Source organism: Mytilus edulis, chromosome 13, assembly GCF_963676685.1.
Source record: "Mytilus edulis chromosome 13, xbMytEdul2.2, whole genome shotgun sequence".
Taxonomy (NCBI): Eukaryota; Metazoa; Mollusca; class Bivalvia; order Mytilida; family Mytilidae; genus Mytilus; species Mytilus edulis.
In genome coordinates, this window is record NC_092356.1 from 26,300,113 (window position 1) to 26,324,806 (window position 24,694).

The following is a 24,694-nucleotide window of genomic DNA, read 5'->3' on the forward strand; positions in this document are numbered from 1 at the left end:
AAGATTAGTTTGTTGTATCTAGCTGTGTACCCAATTTACTATTATTATTATTGCTATTAAGAGCAGATTCCTAGGCAGACTTATGATTTTCTTCTGTTTCTGTACTCAAAAGGGGGTCTCATTGGGGGGTTCCGATCCCGGATCCCGCTTACTGTTTTGTCAGATTCCCGTATCCCGCTTACACTATGTACGTAAGCAATTCTCATTTTTTTGTCATTTCCCGGGTCCCGCTAGACCTCATTTCCCGTTTTCACGACACAATAATTTGACTTTCCCGTGTCACGCTTACCAAAAATCAGCAATGCTGCGTCACGCTTAGACCCCAATGAGACCCACTCAAAAGATCAGATGCAAACAAAAAGTTTTCTTTAAAAAGTACACTTTTGTATACTTTGATGGAGGGATTTTTTTTGGGGGGGAAGTGACATTGACATGGAAAAATAGTCCATCCACTATGGAAATTGCTGCTGTTATTTTTTTTCTTAAGGAATGACTGTAATATTTTTTCTGTCTATATGAAATAACATCAAAAATGTGGTGCACACTTTAGTGCACCACATTCATATAGACAGAAAAAATATTACAGTCATTTCTTATAGTTTAATTCTAAATTCCATTTTAAACCGGAGTAAACCATGAAAAAACGTTGATGACGTCACGGTCACATCACAAAATTATGTCTATGAGCTGATAAACAAAACAACGTCAGCCATTCAGAAGAAGCGTTACATCCAAAATTAAGTTATTATACATATAATAATAATTAGGCAATGAAATTTATGCAATATTCTGGTTGTCTTCTTACAAATACTGTTATCTGAATTAATGCTAAACATCATCTTTGAAATCAACTTTCTTCACAGATCCTTTAAAGCTATCATTTTTGGAAAGATTATTGCTGCTAATTTTTAATACTGATCCACTTTCAGAGTCTCTGTGAAGTCTTGGAGTATCATTGTCTGTTTTCAATATGGAACTAATTTCCGATTCACTTCGAGGTTGTGGAGTAACATTGTCTGTTTTCAGTATGGAACTACTTTCTGAATCTCTGTGAAGACGTGGAGTACCATTGTCTGTTTTCAATATGGAACTAATTTCGGATACACTTCGAAGTCCTGGCGTAACATTGTCTGTTTTATATATGGAACTACTTTCTGAATCTCTGTGAGGTTGTGGAGTACCATTGTCAGTTTTCAATATAGAACTACTTTCTGAATCTCTGTGGTAACGCTTAATACCATTGTCCGATTTTGGTTTAAAACTTCTTTCTGAATCTCTGTGTAGTTGTAGAGAACCATTGTCATTATTTTGTACATAGCTACTTTCTGAATCTCTATGAACAAGTTCTCCTCCACTGTCTATTCTGAATGTTGTACTACTTTCAGAATCTCTGTGAAGTCGTTTAACACTGTCATATTTTAATCTATTTACATTATCTGAGTCACTGACCCCAATTTCATATTGTAATTTTTGAAGTTTCTGTTTGCTTAAAATATTCTTTTGAAAAGTTCTCGCTTGGGATACTAATTCTTTCAACTTGGTTGCGATCTGAAATATAATAGATTTATATTTTCATTTTCTAGCAGAATATAAATACAATGAGATTTTTGTTAAGGTCTAGTCACAGTCCATAATGGGTCGCATCACAGATTTATTAATGATTTTCTCACTTCCATAAACATGATAACTATAAAATTAAAAAAATTTAAACAATGTTCTAATCATTTCCAAGGTCATTCAGATCCTATATGACATTTGTAATTGTTTATCATTTATATAATTATATTCCTGTGTTTTCTTTAATGAGAGGCAGCACCTTCATAATTTTACAAGGTCAACTTCAGTGTTTTCCCCAGGATTTTTTATAGTGCTTTATTGAATGTTAAAAATAAATCCTGGTCACGGTACCAAAATGTTGAGATTACTTGAATTAAAGAGGAAAATGTTGCATGTTATAATAAAGTAATTGATCTATAGAATGCCCAACTATACAAGTGCAGTGTTCCAGCTAGACCGTTTTCAGAGGGCGCGGCGCCCGCCCTTTTCCGAGTGGCGCCCTGTGCCCTTTTTACAGTTTCCAGGGCGCCCTGCCTTTTTTGAAGATCGATTGCATATTAATTTGTTCGTATATAATTGATATGATACGCTAATTACTAAATTTTACCTGGGGAAAAGTTTGACTTTGTTTACGACCCCAAGCTAATCAACGGTTACAACTGGTGTCATAATCTGTTGTTATAGGTAATCCGTTTATCGGATGGGTCATTAGTGGTCATCAACATTAATTCATTCAAATAGAATCGGTCAGTCGGCAATTATCTTTGAAGAAATGTGCGTACAACAACTTGGGCACAATTTGCGATGTTTGCCGTAGTTTCATGGAGGAAACGTAATGACAGAGAGTTGAAAACCGTAATAAACTCGTTGAAGACATTGTTTTACTTGTTTTCCATGAAAGAACAAAGAATTCAGACGTATTTGTCATTGACTGCCTTCATTTTTGATACGAAAATAACAAAATCGGCCGCCATATTGTAATCATATTTACATCATATTTACGTGCTGTTTATAATCCTCCAAAGAAGGAGCACACCCGAATAAAGAAAGATAACTCAATCTGATTTTTTTCCTAGCATTGAGTAACCCATTTACATATATTCTAAAATATGTCTACATACTTCTTGCTTTAATATGAATATATATGTTTAGGTATTTATTTTGAGTTATGGGAAAAGTAAAAGAGGGTCTTAGTAGCAGTGTTGGTAGGGTGCCTTGGTCATCTTTTTCTGTATTCTTTATTTTTGATGGAATTTTTAACTGTTGCTATTTATCCTAAAGTTGTGCACAGCTGTTTTGTGCTGTATTGCCATTAAGCACAGCAGGGGTAGAAAGGTGAAACTGGTAAAATGTGGCAGACCATAGAAACAGTATGAAACAGGTCACCTTTCAAAACATACTGCATATAAAGTTCAACTGTGCCAAGCAATGATAAAAAAACTTGTGTGACAAGCTGCTTAAGAGGTTTTCAGCTTTAAAAGTAGAAAGATGGAGTTCTATATGGGCTAATGATGTTGTTCTTGTATAACCTGTGATTCAACGAATAAACACAATGTTTGATTAACATCTTTTATTAAAATATGCCCTTTTCATATCATCATAACGCGTGTTAAATGCCCTTTTCAGGATTGGTACCCTGCCCTTTTGAAATCCTAGCTGGAACACTGAAGTGTCACGTCACAAAGTCTTTAGGTTACAATATAAGAAATTTGTGACTTTCCCACTTTGTGTTTGTGTCGTATTTACAACAGAGAGCATGCAATATTGAATTAATTTACTTTTCACATTTGTGATGTGATTTATACTGCCATCTGCATGATGGGTACTGTTTTAAAAATTAAATTGGCAGTAAAAAATATTATCATTAACTTAATCTGTATTTCTATAAATATGTTTAAACAAAAATGGAAAAATGTTTCATTTTTATAGTTTAGCATTTAAAATTAAAACACATATGACTCATCATGGCGTGATAAGTAAGAAAAGAAAATGGTTGAAGTTTTGAAATCACCATTAATCAGAAAATCAGCTACCAGGCTATTTTTCTGGATTTTAAGTCAGACAGCAATATTTTTTACTGCCAATGGCTGACGGTCTGACAACATTTGAAATAACCATGTTTCACCTGTTTAAAAGAAAGTCTGTTTTCAGGCTCTCCGTTCCAACACTGGTTCATTAATGTTCTGAACTGAGGCATTATATCAACAGTTCCCGGGATTTCAGGGCGAATACCATCTTTAACCAACTCCATCACCTGAAAATCATATAATGCAAAATTTAACTGTCTGTCAAAATATCAATGTTTTACAAAGAGTCTACTTCACTGAAATTCCCATGCATTGAACAGAGGTAACTACAGTTAAAATAAATCAACAAAAATCAAGTAATTGTTGTAAAACCAGAAAAAGCTTGTTTATTTGCCCCTAAAAAGTTTGAGCCATAACTCTTAAAATTAATCTTTACCTTCCTTTGGAGATATGGAACCTTGTGGTACAATTTCATGAAAATCCATGAACTTACACACAAGTTATTGTCCTGGAGTCGGTTTCGCAAAAAAACCTTACGACTAAGATTGGTCTTAAGTCATGAACAAATCAGTATACTTACTATCAATCTTAGTCGTAAGTTTTTTTGTGAAATCAACTTCTGAAACAAGAAGCTTGTTTTTGGCCCCTTATTCCTTAAAAGTTAGGACAATAGCCAATCACTCCAAACCTTCTTTTTCTAGTATGGAACTTTTTTGTACAATTCCAGAAAGGTCAAGACACTTTTACTCAAGTTAATGCCTGGAAATCAAATGTCTTGGGACAATGACCAAGACAAAGTTATATTGTAATACAACTGCAACTGTTGGAGTAGTTTAAAAACTAGCACCATTCAAAATTTCATGAACTGTGAACAAATAATTCACTTGTCTTATGCAATATCTTGTATGACAATAAAATATGATTTTATAACTAATGTACTACCTCTTGCTCTGTTTGAACGTCATCAAATGGATCCTCACACATAACTACCTCCCACATACAAACACCAAAGGAGTAAGAATCAGACTTAAGGGAGATAAATTTATCTTTTTCATCTGAACTTGGGTGGTTCAAGACCTCTGGAGCAGTCCATCGTAAAGAGGAAGGACAAGCACAGATATGACCTTGACCTACAAATATAAAATTTAAAAAAAATGTAACTTATTACAGTCAGCATATGATGAAGACAGACTATCTATCAAATGTATAATTTTAATGAAAGATCTTGCAATATTTTCATTGATTGTGAAATAAAGACATTGAATCTTCACAAAAAATTATAGTAATGAGCAATATGACCGGTGCTACGAGCTGAGCAGAAAAAGGTTATCCTTCCAAAGCTTCAGGAAATGTACCTAGAGTTTTTGGTAGAGTTCTTATTTTACCTAGAGTTTTGGTAGGGTTCTTTTTTTATCTAAGAGTTTTTTGGAATCATTTTTTTTCTTTCTGTGTAGTGTTTTTTGAATTGTTGTATAATGGTTTTAATATATCCACTTCATTTAAACTCTGGTGGAACGTTGTCCCATTGGCAATCATACCACATCTAATTTTTATATATTATATATTGAACATAACCAATTATTTCAGAGTTATCTATCTTTGATAATTTATAAAATCTTTTTTATTCAAGAAAACATGTTATTTCTACATGAAGGGAGTGAACTATAGCTAACATGTACCCTAAATAAAGTTCTTCTATGTAAAATTCATTAAAAAACTATTCTAGCAAAACACTATTCTTAACATGTGTGGTTTGTTTGTTTGTTTTGGACAAAAAATAATCCCAGAAAACAAGCAGTTATTTTTAGAGACGTTTAAGTGATCCAATGCAATATAATATACAAAAAAACTTTGATAGTCTTGTTTAACGAAGTGGAAGAGCAATCATCAATTACTGTGCATTCATTAAGTTTTTATGATACCAATTTTCGTGGATTAATGAAACTTCATATTTTTCGTGGATATTTGATATCATTATTTTAATAAGTTTTGCATACAGGCCGACACAACATTTGTACTTTGTTGACCTTTTACATTCGTAGTTAATCTGTAACAACAAAATCAATGAAAAAGTGGCATCCAACGAATTATAATGAATCCACAGTAACCATGGTTACCATTACTTACAACAGCAATCTTCCTGTTGACATAACTTCCTCAATGGTTGTATCAGTTTAATTAAACCAAAATCTCCAACCTGTCGACAAATGAAATGTAGCATGCATTATTGTCTCAATATATTATATATATACTGTAAAGTGCTTTCTCTCTGTGGAGTTAAAAAAAATCACAATTTTACGCAATTTTAACGCCTTAATCTGTTTGCATTATGGTTTTTCTGTTATGTATATATATATAAACTGTTCACAAATTTGTTAAAATCTTTTGAAACATTCCCATCACAAGAAACAAGAATGTGTTCATAGTTCACGGATGCCCAAATGGCACCATCTATTTCTTTGTTCAGTGGACCTTGAAATTGGGGTAAAAACTCTAATTTGGCATTTGAAATTAGAGAGATCATATCATTATGATCATAAGGAACACCTGTACTAAGTTTCAAGTTTCAAGTTGACTTCAACTTCATCATAAACTACCTTGACCCAAAACTTTAACCTGAAGCGGGACAGACGAACGGATGAACGAACAGACATACGAACGTAAGGCCAGACCAGAAAACATAATGCCAATAAATGGAGCATAAAAATGGTCTTAACCAGATTTGATATAATTTGGCCTTCCTGTTGTTTTGATATGACCACCACTGGTGAGTTTTAAGTAGATAAACTTGGTGTAAATTATAAGCATGGTATCTTTGTTAAGATCTACCAATTATGTTTATTACAACAATATTTAAAGTAAGATTTAAATCTCCATATGGAGGTGTTTCTTCTTAAAGGAGGATTATACACAGAAAGAGAAGACTACCTGTACAATTTCATGATGAGATATAAATAAATTAGCACATCTAAGATCTCTGTGTATGATTGGAGGTTTTGTAGAGTGGAGGTAGGCAACACCATCAGCAGCTTGTAAACACTGAAAAATTAACAAAATATATAAAAAAACTGTTGACACAGAGATATGTCTTGCCTGTGTATAATAATGATTATATAATACAAATGTGGAAAAATTTAGACATCAAGTACTATTTTTTTCAAGTCTTTGGTTAAATTGACATGTCAGTCTTTATAACCAATGCACTTGAGGCGGGTAGACTAACGTAAGACCACAAATTGATAAAAGTAGTGATACCAATTGCAAGAATGAATTCAATGTGTTCTGTGGTAATAATAATTTCTGAAATATCTGAGCAAGCATGTGTACATTTTTAAAGATGTGTGCAATACTTCCTAGAAACAAAAACAAAATCAATCAAACCAAAGTCTTTCACAAAATTACCTACAGGAGTTTCTGGTACATATCTGTAAAAAAAATCATGTGAAAATACCACTGCATTACAGCCAACATTATTCAATGTCATACATGACATTACTTTTATACTTGCATCCTTTTTCTTTATTTTTACCCTTTTAGGTGTGTGTATAATGGCATGAATGTCTTTTAATGCGATATGGTTTTGTTCATTGTCGAAAGGCTTTATGATGACCTATAGTTGCTAACTTTTAATCATTTTCTACATAAGAAATGCCTTTACCAAGTAAGAAATATGACTGTTGTTATCTGTTTGTTTGATCATGTGTTTGAGCTTTTGATTTTGCCATTTTATAAGGGAATTTCTGTTTTGAGTTTTCCTCAGAGTTCATTATTTTTGTGATTTTACTTTTTACATCATTTGGTCTTTGATAGAAAGTTGTCTTATTAGCACTCAGACCAAAATGTCATCTTATTTTATATCAAAATAAAACCCTGATTTTACATACTTACAATTTTGACTCTTAGTGGCCAGGACACTAAATCTCCTTTATTCTGTATATAATTTTTAACAGTAAAACCTTCTATAAATTCAGACATTATATATGGAAATTTGGCATCTGTACACAACCCTAGCATAGCTACAATGTTTCTGTGTCTCTGTCGACTACAAAAAAACATGATGCATTTGTTGCAAGGAAATACAATTTTTTTCTAAAAATATAAATAGAAATGATAAAGTTCTGTTAATTACATGTATGCAATCAATATTTTTTTTTCTTTAGTCCTATATTATAGTTTAAAAAGCTATTAAATGGCTCTACTAGTACACTAAGTTTGTGGCACTCAAATTGTCCAATTTTAAGTGGAATTCTTCTACTTTTATTTTTTCAGGCAATCACTGAACAGTTTTGAATTGACATAAGTTTTTGCTAGAGTCTTTAATGTGGTGATTTTTAATCTTTTTTTTAAAACCTTTAATACAATTTTTTTTAAACTTTCTAAATTGAATATAAATTTGTAAGTTTTAACCAAAATTATTAATTACCTCAAAAACCATACTTCATCTTTGAGCCATTGTAACATTTCTGAAGTTTTTTGCTCCTTGTGAAGGTTCAGTGTGATCCTTGTAACAGCGACCTTTAACCCTTTTACATCACCAACATATGTGTCACCATACAAACCACCTCCTAACCTGCAAATGATATAATACATTTAAATTTGGAACTGGAAAAGATACATACTATATATCATATCTATATATATTACAAAAACAAGGGTATGATAAAGTCCACTTTTTGTTGTCTTTGAATTAAAAAATAAAATAATATAAACCCTTTAAATTAAATATATATACAAAAGATATTAGTCTGTCAGATTTTACTTTAATATATTATTTGGATCAAAATTTTCTTGTGGCTCCAACATTATCAAATCTGACCTTGACCCTGAGGTTTTGAGAAGGCAACATTGCCACCTGAAGTCTCATTTAAAAGGACCTGTGACCTTTAACACAGGTTTATAAAATTTAAAATGCCCATGTGACCTAAGGAGGGTATCTTTCTTGAGCCTCTTTCTTGCATTTGTTGCACTGATGCATATTCTATCAAAACAGCATCTTTCTAATATTTTATCCTTCATATTTAGATATGAGACAAGGCTTGACCAAACAATATATTTTATTACTAGATATCTTATAGAAAGAAGTTAATTTGAAATTATGCAATATTTTTAGTTGTGATTCAAGATGTCATGTTACTGTGCCTATTATACAGATAATTTTAACCCTTTCAACACTACACCAAAAAAAAATAGAAAAATGGCTGCTGCTGCATTTTTTTAGTGTTCATTCATTAGAACAGTATATTCCTTTTCAGACTGCTGTATCTTTTTTATTGTAAGAGATACAGAGAAAGTTATTGCATGAAAAATGCTCAGGAGAGTATGAAGTGTAATGTTAGGCAGTTATTTCAGTAAAATTTTTATCAGGTTACCTGCATTTTAAGGTAATTAACAGGTAAAAGGTGTAATTTATTACATTTGTGTTGAATTTTGAATAAAAATTACTTTTAGTCTTCATCTATTTTGTTGTTTTATCTGCCATATAATAAAGAAGACACCAATTGCTTGATTCCGTAGTGTGTTGCACCATTCACAACGTATTATGTAATCGTGGCAAAAATCAGTGGCTCAGTCCTCAAAATTTTCAGTCAACCTCCGTTTTCCCCCCTTTTTCTACGTCTCGTAATGATCGATCAAATCATATTTCCCACACAAATTGAATGTAATAAACACATTGAGATAACAAGAAACCTTTTAACTAATCCTCGTTGAAAGTTTCGCCATAGAAATGCTGAAATATTTCCATATTTACAGCTTCGCTTCGAATTCTGATTTCCGTCATTTGCACTTGTCAAAATATTTGTTTTTATTTTCCTTCAATTTTCCTTCTACTGCATGATTTTACAATAAAAATTGCCGGGATTTCAAGTGCAAATGAGACCTTGTATATCCTCGATTCATACAAGGAAAAATTAGAAAGGACCCGAATGAAAACCGAATGATCTCTGATATTAACTGTAACGTAAACTTTGCAGCCAAGGGGGTGGATATGAACGAACCAATTCTTCCAGTATCCATGCCCCGAGGATACGGTGGCGTGGGAATCATTTGGAACACAAACATAAATCATCTCATTAGACCTCTTGACGACGGATCGGAAAAAATACAGTGTATTGAACTTGAGAACTCGGTTAGGCGAATACTAGTTGTTAGCGTGTATCTACCATCAAACGGGAGCAAAAACCATCAAATAGAATATCAAGAGTGCATAGATGAACTGCACGAGATATGCCAAAAATACATCAGTACTCACCACATTATTATAGGTGGAGACATTAACGAAGACCTTAATGCTGGAAAACCAACGAACCAGAGAAAGGAGTACCTGAAGAAATTTATAAATGAAATTGAATTGAAATTTGATAACATTGGAAATACATTTATCAACTCGAAGGGGTGTGAATGCTCTGAAATTGACTATTTCCTACACAACATAACACCAGACATACTAGGGAAGGGAAAGTCAATCCTCAAATGCCAAACCAACGCCTCAGACCATTATCCAATCAGTATGAGTATAAACTGGAAGCATGAGAAACTTGATATGAACCAAAAAAACCGTCCGAAATCCAAAATTAAATGGGATAAGGTAGACAAGGATCTGTATAAAGCAATAACAGACAAAGAGGCACTGAAGCTGCAAGAATCAATTATTACAGATTCATTAGAGTCACAAGAAGTAGTTGAGTGGATGAATGATATACTCACAACAGCATCACAAAATTCATCAGGAAATAAAACAGTTTATCAATCAAGACCAAAGCTCAAAGTATGGAATAGTGACATAAAGAACGCCTTAAAGGAAAAACGGATCACGTACAACGAATGGCAAAAAGGTGGGAGACCAAACGACCCAGCAAATCCCCTAACACTCAAGAAAAAACAAGGAAAAAAGGAATTTAGGAAAACAGTACGCATAGCAGTAGCAAGGCAACTGGAGGCAGAAAAAGAGAGCATCATGGAAGCAAGATCGAATAACATGGAGGTCTTCCACAAACTAGTTCAAAAGAACCGCAGGAAGGGAATTGAACACATACAGGATATAAACGTTAATGGCGCCACATACTCGGGAGACAAAGTCATAGAAGGATTTAAGGAACACTTCTGTACTCTTTCTACACTTAAAGAAGAGGCCTTCAGCAACCCGGAGTACCACTCCCAAGTGGAAATGGAAATAAGCAATATCTGCAAACTGGTAGACCAAGAAACAATACGCCCTGTCATAGAAAATGATGTCCGTAAAGCTATTTCTACAATAAATAGAAACAAATCCGCAGACTACCATAATATAACCATCGAACATTTCATATATGCTGGAGATAATATCTTATCCGCCCTTACTCAACTCATCAATATCATATTCCTAGAAGGAGATATACCAACAATTCTGAAAATAGGACTGCTTTCTCCTGTATTTAAGAACAAAGGCAGCAAAAATGATGCATTAAACTACCGAGGAATAACTATTTTACCCGTAGAGAGCAAGATAATTGAGGCCATCATTAGAGATCGGGTACAACCAAAAGTGCAGAAGGTGCAAAACCCAACTCAAAGAGGATTCACCAAAGGATCCTCCCCGATGAATGCAGCACTACCTGTGGAGGAAATGTACCGAATTCTCCCGGAAAAAAAGCAAAACGGTTACCTAGTCTTGCTCGACGCAAAAGCTGCCTTTGACACTGTGGTGCACTCACATCTATTCCGCAGGGTATATCATGCTGGGATTCAAGACAGGACATGGACAATCATTAGGAGTCTTCATCAAAACGCAGAAAGTAGCATAAAATGGTCCGGAAAAACATCAGAGCGTTTCACAGTTGGCATGGGTGTCAGGCAAGGAGGCATACTGAGTACAGACCTGTACAAGTTATACATCAACCCTCTGTTAGACCACTCCCAAAACACAACCTACGGCATGACTATAGGGAATGTCAACACAAACAACACCGGATGCGCAGATGATATCGCAATATTGAGTATGCAGCCAGCTGATGCTCAAATTATGGTCAACATGGCCCTTGATTTTGCCAATTCAGAAGGATACCAGCTGCAGCCAAAGAAAAGTGTAGTAATTAAAATAAGCGGAAACAGCAATAACACCAAAATGGAAGAAGACAACCTGATGATGGGTAACACACCTATGCCTAATGTTGAGCAGGCTACACACCTTGGGATCATCAGAACTACAACTCGGAAGAACAATATACAAAGTAACACCAACGAAAATATAACAAAGGCAAGAAGGAGTGCATACAGCCTACTTGGAGCCGGGTTCCATGGACACAATGGTTTGGACCCTGAATCGCTACTGCATATCTACAAGACGTATATACTCCCTGTCCTACTATACGGAATGGAACTTCTTGAACAACTTGAGATCTTCCAAAAAAGGATGCTTAAACAGATATTATCGCTGCCAACAAGATGCCCTGATCCAGCAGTCTACATACTCACAGGAATTCTTCCGGTTGAAGCCCAAATTCACATTAAGACGCTAACTTTCTTTAACAATATCTGCCATCAATCAGAAGAGAGTACCGAGAAAAAGCTTGCCAGAAGACAACTGACAGTCTGCAGTGAGGATAGTAATAGTTGGTTCATACACGTCAACAAGTTGCTACGTCTATACGATCTCAGCGAAGCAAACACCTACTTGGCCAACCCAACAAAGAAAACTCAGTGGATCACATTGATAAAGAACGCTGTGATGAAATACTGGAGCATCAAAACTGTACAAATATCCGAACTATACTTGGGCCTAAAGTACCTGAGCAGTCAAAACCTCATCAAGGGAAAACTTCACCCAATCCTCCAACACAAGAGTCAATCCGCTCTAGACAATAGCAGAATCCCTACCAGATTACGCCTTATTACTGGAACTTATGTACTTCAAACAAAACGGATTCAATTCTACAGACAAGAAACAGACCCGACCTGCCTGCTTTGTGGGTTACAGGAGGAAACACTAGAACATTTTGTAATGCAATGCGAGAAGTTACAGTCCGTTAGAGCGGTGATACTTAAAGAGGTGAATGACATATGGCAAAATGAGATGAATAATACCATAAGGTTCCATGACCTGGACATTACAACGCAAATGCAATTGCTCCTCGACAGTGCAAAACTCATCAACCTAAATAGACATAACTCAGCCAGCGTAGCCCGTATGGAAAACCATTCCAGAAACCTTTTCTTCAAGTTGCACATAAAGAGAAATGTACTGTTGGACGAAAAGACTTAGAGGCACATCGTAGAAGATAAGCTAGCATGGAGAGGGGGAGGGGTAGGGATACCATTGACTCTGGGTCCTAAAGCACCGGATTGCCCACAGATTCATAGTGGACATACTTTTAGATTTTACCGTACATATACTTTTATCACAATGCAGTAATTTCGTATGAACACTGAACTTTTAGATTTTTAAGAGCAAACATTTTTTAAACATGGAGCTTTAAATACGTATTTTAACCAGGCAAAGTCGCTCTCTATATATATATTCCGTATGTGAGGACATTCTAGATTTTAGATTATAAGCGATTAATAAGAAGCCGTTTTTATATATTAACACAAAACCCCGTGTGGATAGACTTGTTTTAACATTGATAAAAATCGCCATGAACTTTTATTATAACATACATGAATTTTAAAATGTCGGGAGGTGTCGTTGCGGATTGCAAACATTATATTTAGTGATATTCATATATGTAAATAATGTACATAATGGTGGAAGGATGATCCAAAAAATTCATGGATAAATTATGGTGATGGGACCCACAGACACAGCACCAATGTAAATAATGAGCACCGCCACCCAAAGCACCCGTTCAACACACAGAAACTGTGTGGTTCTCCTTTGAAGGGGGTAAAGATACAGAGGTAAGGTAAGGTTTAAGAGTCCTTATAAAATCTGTTGTCATCGCAGCATATGCCGCAAATAGCAGTGGCAGACGGCGTATGTCATTGCAGCATATGCCGTGTGTAGCGTTGAAAGGGATAAGAATCTTTTTCATATGGGTATTTATATTATAATCTACCTTAAAAAAATAGCAATTTTGTATAAAATAACAGGAAATGTTGAGACTTTTGTCCATCTAATGAACATTGTACCAAACATCATTCCTGGAAATCCTAACCGAAATTAAAATTGGACTGGTCCTATTAATATATCTTTATGTACCTTTGTGCTAGCTCTATATTATCTTTAGGTATAACACAATCATCAAATATAGGCATCATGACTTGTTTCTTCCTTTCTGCCCATGGTTCATAATCTCTTATAGAAGATCTGGATGATTTAGGCATTTCTAATGTGTCTTTTTCTAAATCTATAGAACTGAAATTTACTCGTGTTGATGGTACTGCTCCAATACCTAAAAATAAAATACAAAAATGTTGAAACAGAGATATGTCTTGCTTTTGGCATTTTTGATTTTAAAATTCACTAAATTTTCATGAAAACTGCTGAAAGCAATTTAGAGTTATTGTCCGAAAAACTGAAAAATCAGCCCTTTTTTAATGAATAAAACCACAGAACTGGAAAACAATAATTGAAAAACTTTCATTTTACCCTTATGTTCTTCTTTTTGCAACGTCCTGTCATGATTGTTTGGTAGGCTGGTTATTGAACACATTTTTGTACTAGATATCTGGGGATGTGAAAGTAATATTGTGAATATTTTATTTCATGGAATACAAAAATGGAAATATATCATAATTGACTGAAAAGGCCTGAACATGATAATTTGTGGCCAAGTTGGGTTCCAAATTGACCATTAGTTTTAGAGGAGAAGTTAACAAAGAAGGACTACAGATGCAAATCGATGGGAATAGCTCACTTGATTCCTTGGTTCAGGTGAGCGAAAAAAAATAAAACACCACCTGCATGTTTGTCAAAGTGCAGAATTATAAACTTATGTGTGTATTACCCTTATTTTATTGTTATGATGTAGGTAAATACTTGTTTACCTAAAAACAAAGTGTCATATTTTATCTTAATCTACATGATCTAGGTGATATCTTTAGAAAACTTACAATTGTGAAGTGTTTGATTACTTTTCGTTATTTATGTCAAGGTCAAACTGACAGGGGAAAATTAAAATTTTATTTAAACTGACTGTACAACATGGATGCCCTACTTCATAAACATTATTTCATAGAAACTGCTATCATTCTCTCTATATATGATATCTGACATATTCACATATATATCAAGTTGAAATGAGATGAATGACAATATAAAAAAGAAGATGTGGTATGATTGCCAATGAGACAACTCTCCACAAGAGACCAAAATGACACAGAAATTAACAACTATAGGTCACCGTACAGCCTTTAACAATGAGGAAAGCCCATACCCCATAGTCAGCTATAAAAGGCCCAGAAATGACAAATGCAAAAAAATTAAAAAGAGAAAACTTTTATTTCCTAGATTTTTTAAAAAGTTTCCAAGGTCATTGAAGGTAGACCAAGAACCCTAATGTTCTTTATTTGGCTCTTTTCAACTTGTAGTAAACGGAATGAACCTCTGGCATTCTAAATTTCAATCAAGGTGATTTTGAGGAGTTACAGTAATTAAAGAAGCATATGTAAAATAAAAAAAAATAAGATTGAGTTATTGTAAGGATCCTTTTTTACAGACATCAGGATTAGGTCTTTATTTCAGTGGGATCTATTTTCACAGAATTCAAGATCTACCCTATTGGGCCTCTGGAATTAATGATTATTTGGGATCCTGGCAAGATTTTTTTTCTTTCAGGAATTTGGGATGACACCCCTTCTTACCGCCCCCCCCCCCCCCCTCAAGGTTGACCATTGAAATTTTATCAAAAACAGTAACCTCATACACCATGGCTCCACCATAACAAGTTACAAACCTGGTAGTTTTGAGTATATACTAGGGCTAGATCTCTTTGAATAACACATTGTACCAATAATACCAGCAAAAACCAACAGGCCAAGATTTAATGCTACTATCAATAACAAAGTTCTACTGTCTGACTTTTTCTTCTCTTTATCATCAGCAGCATCTACAAATATATAATATTGAAAATTAACCAGCACTCTGTGAAAATTGCACGGCAATACATAGTCCCCTACCTGTTATAAATTTTAACTTGATCTATAACATGTTTGGTGTAATTTTACTAGATAACAAATATCAAGTCAATATCTTCAAGCATGACGCAAAAAAAAGTGTCAAAGCTGACCAGCTTATTAAAGTTAACTTTCTAAGTACAAGGACCACAATTTTGGACAAAATCATCAGACCGAAACAAAATTTTGAACTTGATCTGTAACTTGTCATGATAAAACTATATACCAATTTTCAAATCAATATCTTTAAGCATGACAAAACAAAATGTTGAAAACTGATTATTTAAGTGAATTTTCTAAGTCAAATTAGGACCATAACTTTGCACAAAATCATCAGAATTTGTCGGTAGGAGACTAAAAATGTAATTCAAATATCTGTCAAAGGCACTGGTCTTTCGTTAGACCAAAAATATATAGACTAGTTTCCTCTCTTTTTGCAGAAGCAAAATAGGGAAGAGAGTTTTAAACTTAAAGTGAATTGCTGAAACTATTTCATTGACTTTAAGATGCTTCAAAGCACTCTAAGCTATTGTTGCAGATCTGAAGATAGTTAAACCAGTACAGCAATATAAGACAGATTTTTATTGGTATCACATCATCGTCGTTGCTGTCGTCGTCAGTTCGTCATTGTCAAAAGACATTATGTTTCCAGACAATAACTTTAGTATTAGTAAATAGAAATCTTTAAAATCTAAATACAAGGTTTATAACCACAAAAGAAAGTTTGGGATTGATTTTGGTGGTTATCTTCCTAACAGTTTAGGAATTAGGGGCCAAAACGGAGCCCAAATAAGCATTTTTCTAGTTTCCTGACAACAACTTGTCAAAAAGTGTATGGATCTCTCTAGAAATTATACCACAAGTTTCCATACCACAAAGGGATGGTTACGATTGGCTTTGAAGGGGAAGGTTATTGCTCAGATCATTTAGGAATATATATGGGCAAAAAAGGGGGAAAACAAGGACTTCCTAGTTAATGGAAGATTAAAAAAAAGTATAAATTATATGTTTGGATTAACTCCCTTACACTGCTTTTAAGTTATGTATAAAGAAATCTTGTATTGTCTTGTGGTGATTAACTGTCAATTTATTTTTAGAAGTTACTATTTTAAACATGCTGATTAAGAAAGATCAATTTTAGCCATGATAATGTATGTAATGTTCTATTTAAAGACTTTTATGATGTATTAAATGGGAAATAATGGTTGCAAACTCCATTGGAAAGTTGAATTGAGATTATGACCATATCTTGAGGAAAGAATTTGTTTTTTTTTGGGGGAAAAAAGGGGGGGAGGTGGGAAAAAAATTGGAGGGATGGGGGGGGGGGGGACAATTTTTTCTTATTACAGATTTCAGAAATGAAAAGACAATTTCTCCAAATATTTTTTTTTTTGCCAAAAAGAAGGGGTTGGTGGGGGTGGGGGGGGTGTGTTCCAGGCTGGCTAGGATAACAAAAATTCAAACCAGATGATGACTTTGCAAACTGCTTTTAGAAACTAGTAACAGCATATACAGTGAAGGGATAGTAAGATTGCATGTAGCTGTTGACCTCTTGAACTAAGGCTTCTGATAAGCTTCAGAAAACAAACTTGAAGGTTTTCATTAATATAATTTATGGGTTTAACTGTATAAATACAATATTACTGATAAAATCATCAGATCTCATTCAAGGGCAAAATTTTACTTCAATTGCTTCAGGGATATCTGAACAAAATAAGGCTAGTAGGGCAGATTACATAATAAACTAAAAACAAATAAAAGTGTATGTGACACAAAACTAGAGGCTCCAAGTAGTTTGTGTTACACATCTGGTATATATAAATATAAATATGCAATTAAAACTTTTAGCAACAGAGTCTGACTTTTTCATACACTATAAAATAATAATGTGACCAGCTGGATGGATCCTCATCCACTCAGAATCTCTTAGAATATTTCTTTTAAATGCCAAAGTTGTTTAAGGACAATGACCTTTATAAGCTAGCAATCAATGTGTCTACAACTTGATTTTTTGTTTATCCCATTTTGTTGATCATTTTACTTGTTTTCAATGCATATGATATGATATAACAGAAACTGTAAGCATTAAGATGGTACCTAACACTACAGGGAGATAACTCTTTAAAATTCAGATAAACATTTTAATCACTGTGTATTGTTAAGGAAATATTAAGCTTCCTAATAATCAAAATTAGTGTTTGTCAAACTGCTATATAACCAATGAAATTTTTCTGATAAAGTGGATGGTTCAATTTTTTTGAAAGTTTTATATTTTTGTCAAAAGGTCAATGTAAACATTTTGTCAAAATTTTATGAAAATTAAACGAGCCAAATTAATATAAGCCAAGGTGTTGGGTACCAACTTAAATTATCAGATTAAGATTAAAGTGCAATGAAAAGTATATAAAAAGAGTAGCTTGACCGCACAATTAATTCATATGCCCTAATAAATAATTTAAAATAAGGAATAGGGCACTTTTGACAAACTTGTAAAGATTTAGGGAGATTTAGAGCTATATTCATCTTATATAGACTTTGGGTCACTTGTGTATTGTTCCCTATTTTCCTTTCTGGCCTCATCTGTGGTTAAATAGGTTACTGTGACATCAAATTGACCTGTAACCTACATCCCTTTTTGTTTATAGTTGCTATTTGCTGAATTAATCACCACAACAGAAAGGTCAGATAACTTGAAACTAGGCTACATGTATTTCGGATTCTAAACTTCATATTACATGTAATTTATTAATTCTACATGTATTTCTGATTATAAACTTTATCTTACGTTAATTTATTAATTCTTCATCTATTTTTTTAACATGTTTAAGAGCATATTTGAAACTTAAATCTGGTCAAATACGTTATTTTGACCTAGAAATCTGACTTTTCTCTGACCAAGAAATAGATAATTTACAGTCTGTGTATAACTTAAGATGAGATCCATTGAAATCTTATTCTCAGCAATAACATGTAAATTTACTACATGTACATCATGAACATAAGATTATAAATACCCTAGATATGATGATCTTATGAATGTGACCTTGATGTACAGGCCTAGGTTAAGCACTAATACACATTCACAAAGTAAATATTCACAAATATGGATTTATTCTGGTTCAAGGTTTAAAACAGGTACTTGTACTTCATAGAATTTGGTTAATGATACATATGATAATTTCTGCACGGCAGATAACTATAACTATGACTAAGCATAGGAAAAGTTTAATAGTATCATATTTTATTTTTTATAACATCATAACAATAAATTCTTATTTGTCAAGTATATATTTGTTTTCTATCTAGTAAAATCCCACGCAAAGGTAAAAATGAAATGCATGTAGTTAAAGACTTTCATTTACATGTATATTTCCCAGGAAAGATTATACACAATAAATCAATAAATTCTTCCATTATTTGTCCTTCATCTTGACTTACATTTTGAAAAAAACTTTACACATCACCCCATTTTTGTGTGACCAATGTTTGTGTTAGTATCAAAATTGAAGATAAAATCATTTATTTTATTTATACCAAAAATATGTTAAGACAAAAGAAACATTGCATATATCTTATTTGGAAAATATCGTAAATAAATATGGTTTAAAAATAAAACTGATTGTTATCATGCACCACATGGATGCATGAACACAAAATTCCATTAGACATACTGATAAACTTATTTGAAAACTATTTGTGATATAAGAGAGGGGGAAAGATACCAGAGGGACATTCAACATGTTCAAAGGGCCAGCTGAAAGACGCCTCTGTGTGCGGGAGTTTCTTGCTACATTGAAGACCCATTGTCTGCTCTATGGTCCGGTTGTTGTTGCTTTGACACATTTCCCATTTCCTTTCTAAATTTTATCATAGATAGAAAAATAACTGACAACGCCAAGGTTAAAAAAGAATTAAACAAACAAACAGACAGACAGACAAATAATAGTACACAAGACACAACATAGAAAACTAAAGACTATAGCTAAGCAACACAAACCCCACCAAAAACTGGGGGTGGTCTCACCTGCTACGGAAGAGTACGCATATCCTGCTCCACATGTGGCCTTTAAGTTAATATTGTCAATGAAGCAAATATCAATGCTCCTTTAACAAACAGAAGAGGAGTTATCAATGATTCTAATGAAATTTGGATGTAACAATTTTTTTCATTGGCTAAAAGTTGCCGTCAAATCCACAATTGACCAGGCGTAACTAAGGAGGGACCCGCCATTTTGAATTGATGAATCAACAAATGTTCGATTACTACTATATAATCAATAATAAAACAACACCTACCTCAAATTCATCGTTTTAATGTAATTTTGATTTGACTAAAAAGGGTGATTGTGCTCCACTGATTTCATTGTAATAGCCTTCAAATTAAAAGCAGGCAGCCATGATACAGCCAAGTTTGTTGAAAGTGGCTTTAAACACCTTAAAACTAACAACACACAACATTTCTTTTTCAAAATCCTAATAATAATCTTTCTAATTGACATCCATCTAATCTTCAAACACTTTCATTTGACTTTGCATCCAGAGAAAAATTAATTACAAAATGATCAAACTGTAGTTTATACTGCCTCCATTTCTGCTTACCTGGAGACAAGTTGGTAGTGTATGAAGCAAATTACCTATTGTAAATTCAGACATTATTGCTTGCATTTATTATTATGATTTTGTCTTTTAGACTAAAATAGGATTTTAAATTATGTGATTTTAAGAAAAGGACTGTGTAATTCATATAAAAAATTTCAAAATGGGAGTTTAGATTATTGCAATAATTACTCTAGTCTAAATCTGTCGCATTTTTAGCAATAATTTCTGAATTTTACAATATTTACTTACCTACAGACAGGTTAGTTGAGTTGTCAGTGGGAATACCATCAATACATGCATTAGGACAACAACATATATGGCGAAGCTCTGATATCTGGAAAGAGAATAACGGAAATTCTAGAAAATTTATGACATGTATATTTGTTATAGGAAAATGAAGTCAAATTTGGAATTGTTCTGTTATATATGAATAATGAAATATGAAATCAATTCTTTTCAATTTCTTTTTTTCACAATTTTTACTTTTTATATATCTCTCCGACAGTAAACATTTTAAACGATTTATATTTGTTATAGTCAAATGAAGTCAAATCCGGAAATTTTTCTGGTATAGATAATGAAATATGAAATTAGCTCTTATAAATTTCTATTTTATTTTTCACAGTGTTAATTTCAACTTTTAAAATATATCTCTCAAAGTAAACATGGTAAAAATGGTAAATGAAAAATCAACATATCAATTTACTTTAACCAACAACTTCATGTTCATTTCTACCAACTTCATATAGCCATGGTATCTTGAAAAAAATCCTCAAATGTTATACAGAAATTAGACTACATGTAGATATGGACCATAATTTGCTATTGGGCTCATTTCCTATAACGATAGAAAAGTGATAAAAATGTGTATTACTGTAAGAAAAGTTGTAATTACATCTAAAGATGTCTTTATTTTTATCAACATACAAGTGTATGCTACTCTTCCCTAGAAAAAAAATTGAAATTAACAAAATTCAAAGATTATACGCCTGTATTTTTGTGTCGTTTCTCACGTTACTTTTCGCTTGCGAAGTGCATAACGCTGACTGATTTATAGATAATCGTCACCGGCAAATTCGTAACTTTTGCTTTCAAATAATAAAGAACATCGACCAATAAGAATAGTCAGAAGAAAATGCTGAGAACTATAAGTATTTCTGTAGCAGGTGTAAGAACACTAGCGTTACTTTGGTTTCCAATTTCGTAACGCAAATTTAAGATAATGTAATCTGCTTTGTTGTAAAAGAATTCTTTATAACAATATGCAAATATGAACCCTCGCACGATGTTCAAACAGGTAAATTAGAGATGATTTACATTCTAGTTTTGTTCTTCGTAATAATTAAGTTAGAAAATGACGTTATCGTTATGCGTTACATTTCACACGAAACAGAAGTCCAGTTATTTCCTTTTTTTTATTAAAATTGTTTTTGTCGTTAAGTTCTAATCATTTCCGGTTATACGTGAAACATGTGACTAACATGTGATCACACCCTTACGGCCGGATATATGAAATACTAGGTCTAAACATTGTTTTTGTTTCCTACGGGATGTTGGCAAACATAATCTGTAGACTTGTTTCGTCTTGTTTAAAAAAGGAAAATACAATTTTCAAAGAGATTGCGCCGGGGGTCTATTATTTTTCCTATGTGCATAATGTTACATACAATCTTGTGTGAAAATAAATGCCCAATGACTTGACAAAATCGATTTCAGATTTGACAGACGTTACAACACACTTCGTTTCCAGATAACGATGTAAAGGGTCCTTGGAAAATTCAATCGACATTACGTCTCTTACCATTGTGCCGATGCTCGTTGGATTGATTTTGCTTCAGCAGTAAATATTACTGGATATTTTAGGTGAATAAAGATAATTTAATAAAAAATACATGTTAATATACCGTTACACTTGGAATGTACAAAGTTGGTATCTTTGTCACAATTTTTAATTATTTTTTTATTCATGTACATGTTCTGCAAACACTTTTCAGAAACGCAATAAACTTGTCAAAGGAGAAGTAAACTTTTACCATGCATGACTTGAAAGGAAGTACTTTATTGATTTTAGCCCACTAAAGTAGGTTAAAATGTGGAAACCATGTAGATGGTGTACAGGTCACAAATATCACATGGTGCCTATTTTAAACATTTTAATTACAAGTTAAAAGTTTTTTTCTTTACTGGATTTAAAGAATTTTACATTGCCAATGATTTGGAATAAATTGTATATAACTGGAATTTCAAAACCAAATATAAATACATTTTTTTGGCTAAAACATCAAGATACAACGATTATGGTATCCTGTATCAATGAAGAAAATATGGAAATTTCTGAATAAATTGTACTAATTGTTTTCAAAACAAGCACATATTTAGGAGTTTTATAATACTGTTACATTTAAGATGGATTTTAAGAAAAAGTATACTGTTCAGATTTTAAGCAGATTTTGCTATAAAATAAGACTAAAAAAATGCTTTCGGTTTCTTATGGTTTCCTGTCACGTTTAAAAAAAACTTTAATTTAACATTGAAAATAGATTTTAAATATTAACATGAAGCAAGTAACACTAGTAATGGTATTCATTTATGTCTTTTGAAATATATTGTGCAAAATAAAGAAAATAAAGATTGGTTTCCTGTGTGGTTTCCTGTCACGTAAACGGTGAATCAAAATGTATTAATTTTTTCTTGAAAAACTCAATTGTTCCATTAATACTATTCTAACACCAACACAACCCACAGAATAAAAGTTAAAGTTTTAGAACTTATAAAAAAGGATACAAAAAGAAACCAAAGGCCGAATACCAAATTATGGTCCATATAAGAAGATACATGTGGTATGAGTGTCAATGAGTCAACTCTCCATCAAAATCAAATTTGTAAAAGAAAACCATTATAGGTCAAATTATCAGGAAACTTGCAAAAAATATGTTATAATTTTAATATATTTCACGCTAAGGAAAAACCACCAAAGTTGGTTAACTTTTAACATCTTCCAAATTACTGCTAACAAACTTATAATAGTGAGCAATTTTATTTTATGCGCTTTAGTACAGAAATAATGTAAACATAATATAAAACTTGGAAATTAGAAAATCACTCCCAAGTTGGCTGAAAAGGGACAAACACCAAAATATAAATTTTGCAAAAATAAATTGAAATCAAATATCAAAACCTTGTTCTTTCTATTAGGTCTTACAGACATAGATGAGAATAATGGAAAGACAATTAATTACTGTGGATTCATTCATTTTCGTGGGTTCATTCATTTTTGTGGATTAAGGAAAACTGACTTATGATCACGGTCATAAAACTTTCGAGCATGATTTTTGTGCTCCGAGCACTGAGCAAAGTTTTATGCCTTCAAGGCCAGGTGTTTGTGGATATCTAATTTTGTTGTTTTGCTGAAGTCTGCATACAAGCGTTAAGAAAATTGGTCATTTGTTGAACATTTAATATTTTTTGGTTCAACTTTACCAAGTTTACTAATGTAATCCACGAAAATTGGTACCCAACAAATAATAATGAATCCACACTAGCTAAATAAATTTCTTCAACATATTTGTTGTGTATTGTACGAATGAAAACAATAAAACTTACAATCCCTGTTTTCAAATCATCATGCTTTATACTAAACACTGCACTGTCAGGATTAAATAGACTCTTATCACAGATTAAATGGATAAGAGATTTCTTTCTGAAATTACCTCTGAAAAGAAATGGAAATAAATTAATGACATCTTGTTTACAATTACCTAATTGAAAGTTAATCCTGTTAATCCACAATTAAATATTGCATTTGATATTCATTTTCCAAAACAAATTAAATATATATGTATAACATTTTGATTATTTCATATTATATAATATAAGCAACATGCAACAATGTCAAATGATATGCAGAAATTAGGCTGGGGATTACCACCAGGTATTAGTAAACATACACCGTTTAAACTAATTTTTGAGACAGACAGAGTAAAAAAAACACGCCAAAATTGTTAACATCTTTCCATTTAACAAACTTATATTAGAGAGCAATTTATTTTCATAAGTACAAAAATTATATGCAAATATAAATTGTTGCAAATAAAAAAAATGTGCAAAAGCATGACAAGTGTGCCAAAAATAAGAGGATAGAAGCAATTAATAAGAGTTAACATAAATAAGCTGGCTTACAGTGTTTTAAGAAATAATGTGATTTATAACAGCCTTACACAAAACGTTATTGTGTTTCTATACAAATACACTTGTGTATCATGAAAAGACATCAAACATTTAGTTGATGCAAACTTAAGTTAGAGCATGGAAAAGAAAAACTCAGCGTTGGTCAAAGTGAGGCCACTAAAATTTCATACTTGATCTGTGTTTTGTGGTAATAAGCATTGTATACGATGTATACCTGGTATATGAGAATAATA

At 32.8% G+C, this 24,694-nt stretch overlaps 1 protein-coding gene across 2 annotated transcripts in view; it reads right to left on the reverse strand.

The window, feature by feature from the left end:
* Positions 1-206: 206 nt before the first annotated feature.
* LOC139502180 (uncharacterized) overlaps positions 207-24,694 on the reverse strand; it is a 33,090-nt gene continuing 8,602 nt past the window's right edge. Inside the window, exons 4-15 of one of the 2 annotated variants that reach the window (XM_071291565.1) lie at positions 23,877-23,985; positions 20,523-20,607; positions 15,455-15,607; positions 13,759-13,951; positions 8,008-8,154; positions 7,473-7,626; positions 6,513-6,623; positions 5,712-5,781; positions 4,527-4,714; positions 3,683-3,811; positions 1,209-1,548; positions 207-507 (exon numbers count right to left, since the gene is read on the reverse strand). In XM_071291565.1, the coding sequence (XP_071147666.1) occupies positions 296-507; positions 1,209-1,548; positions 3,683-3,811; positions 4,527-4,714; positions 5,712-5,781; positions 6,513-6,623; positions 7,473-7,626; positions 8,008-8,154; positions 13,759-13,951; positions 15,455-15,607; positions 20,523-20,607; positions 23,877-23,985 (1,891 nt within the window). In that variant the 3' untranslated portion in view covers positions 207-295. Of the gene's footprint in view, positions 508-757; positions 1,549-3,682; positions 3,812-4,526; positions 4,715-5,711; positions 5,782-6,512; positions 6,624-7,472; positions 7,627-8,007; positions 8,155-13,758; positions 13,952-15,454; positions 15,608-20,522; positions 20,608-23,876; positions 23,986-24,694 lie in introns of those variants that run through there. The other variant, XM_071291564.1, reaches the window with a different exon arrangement.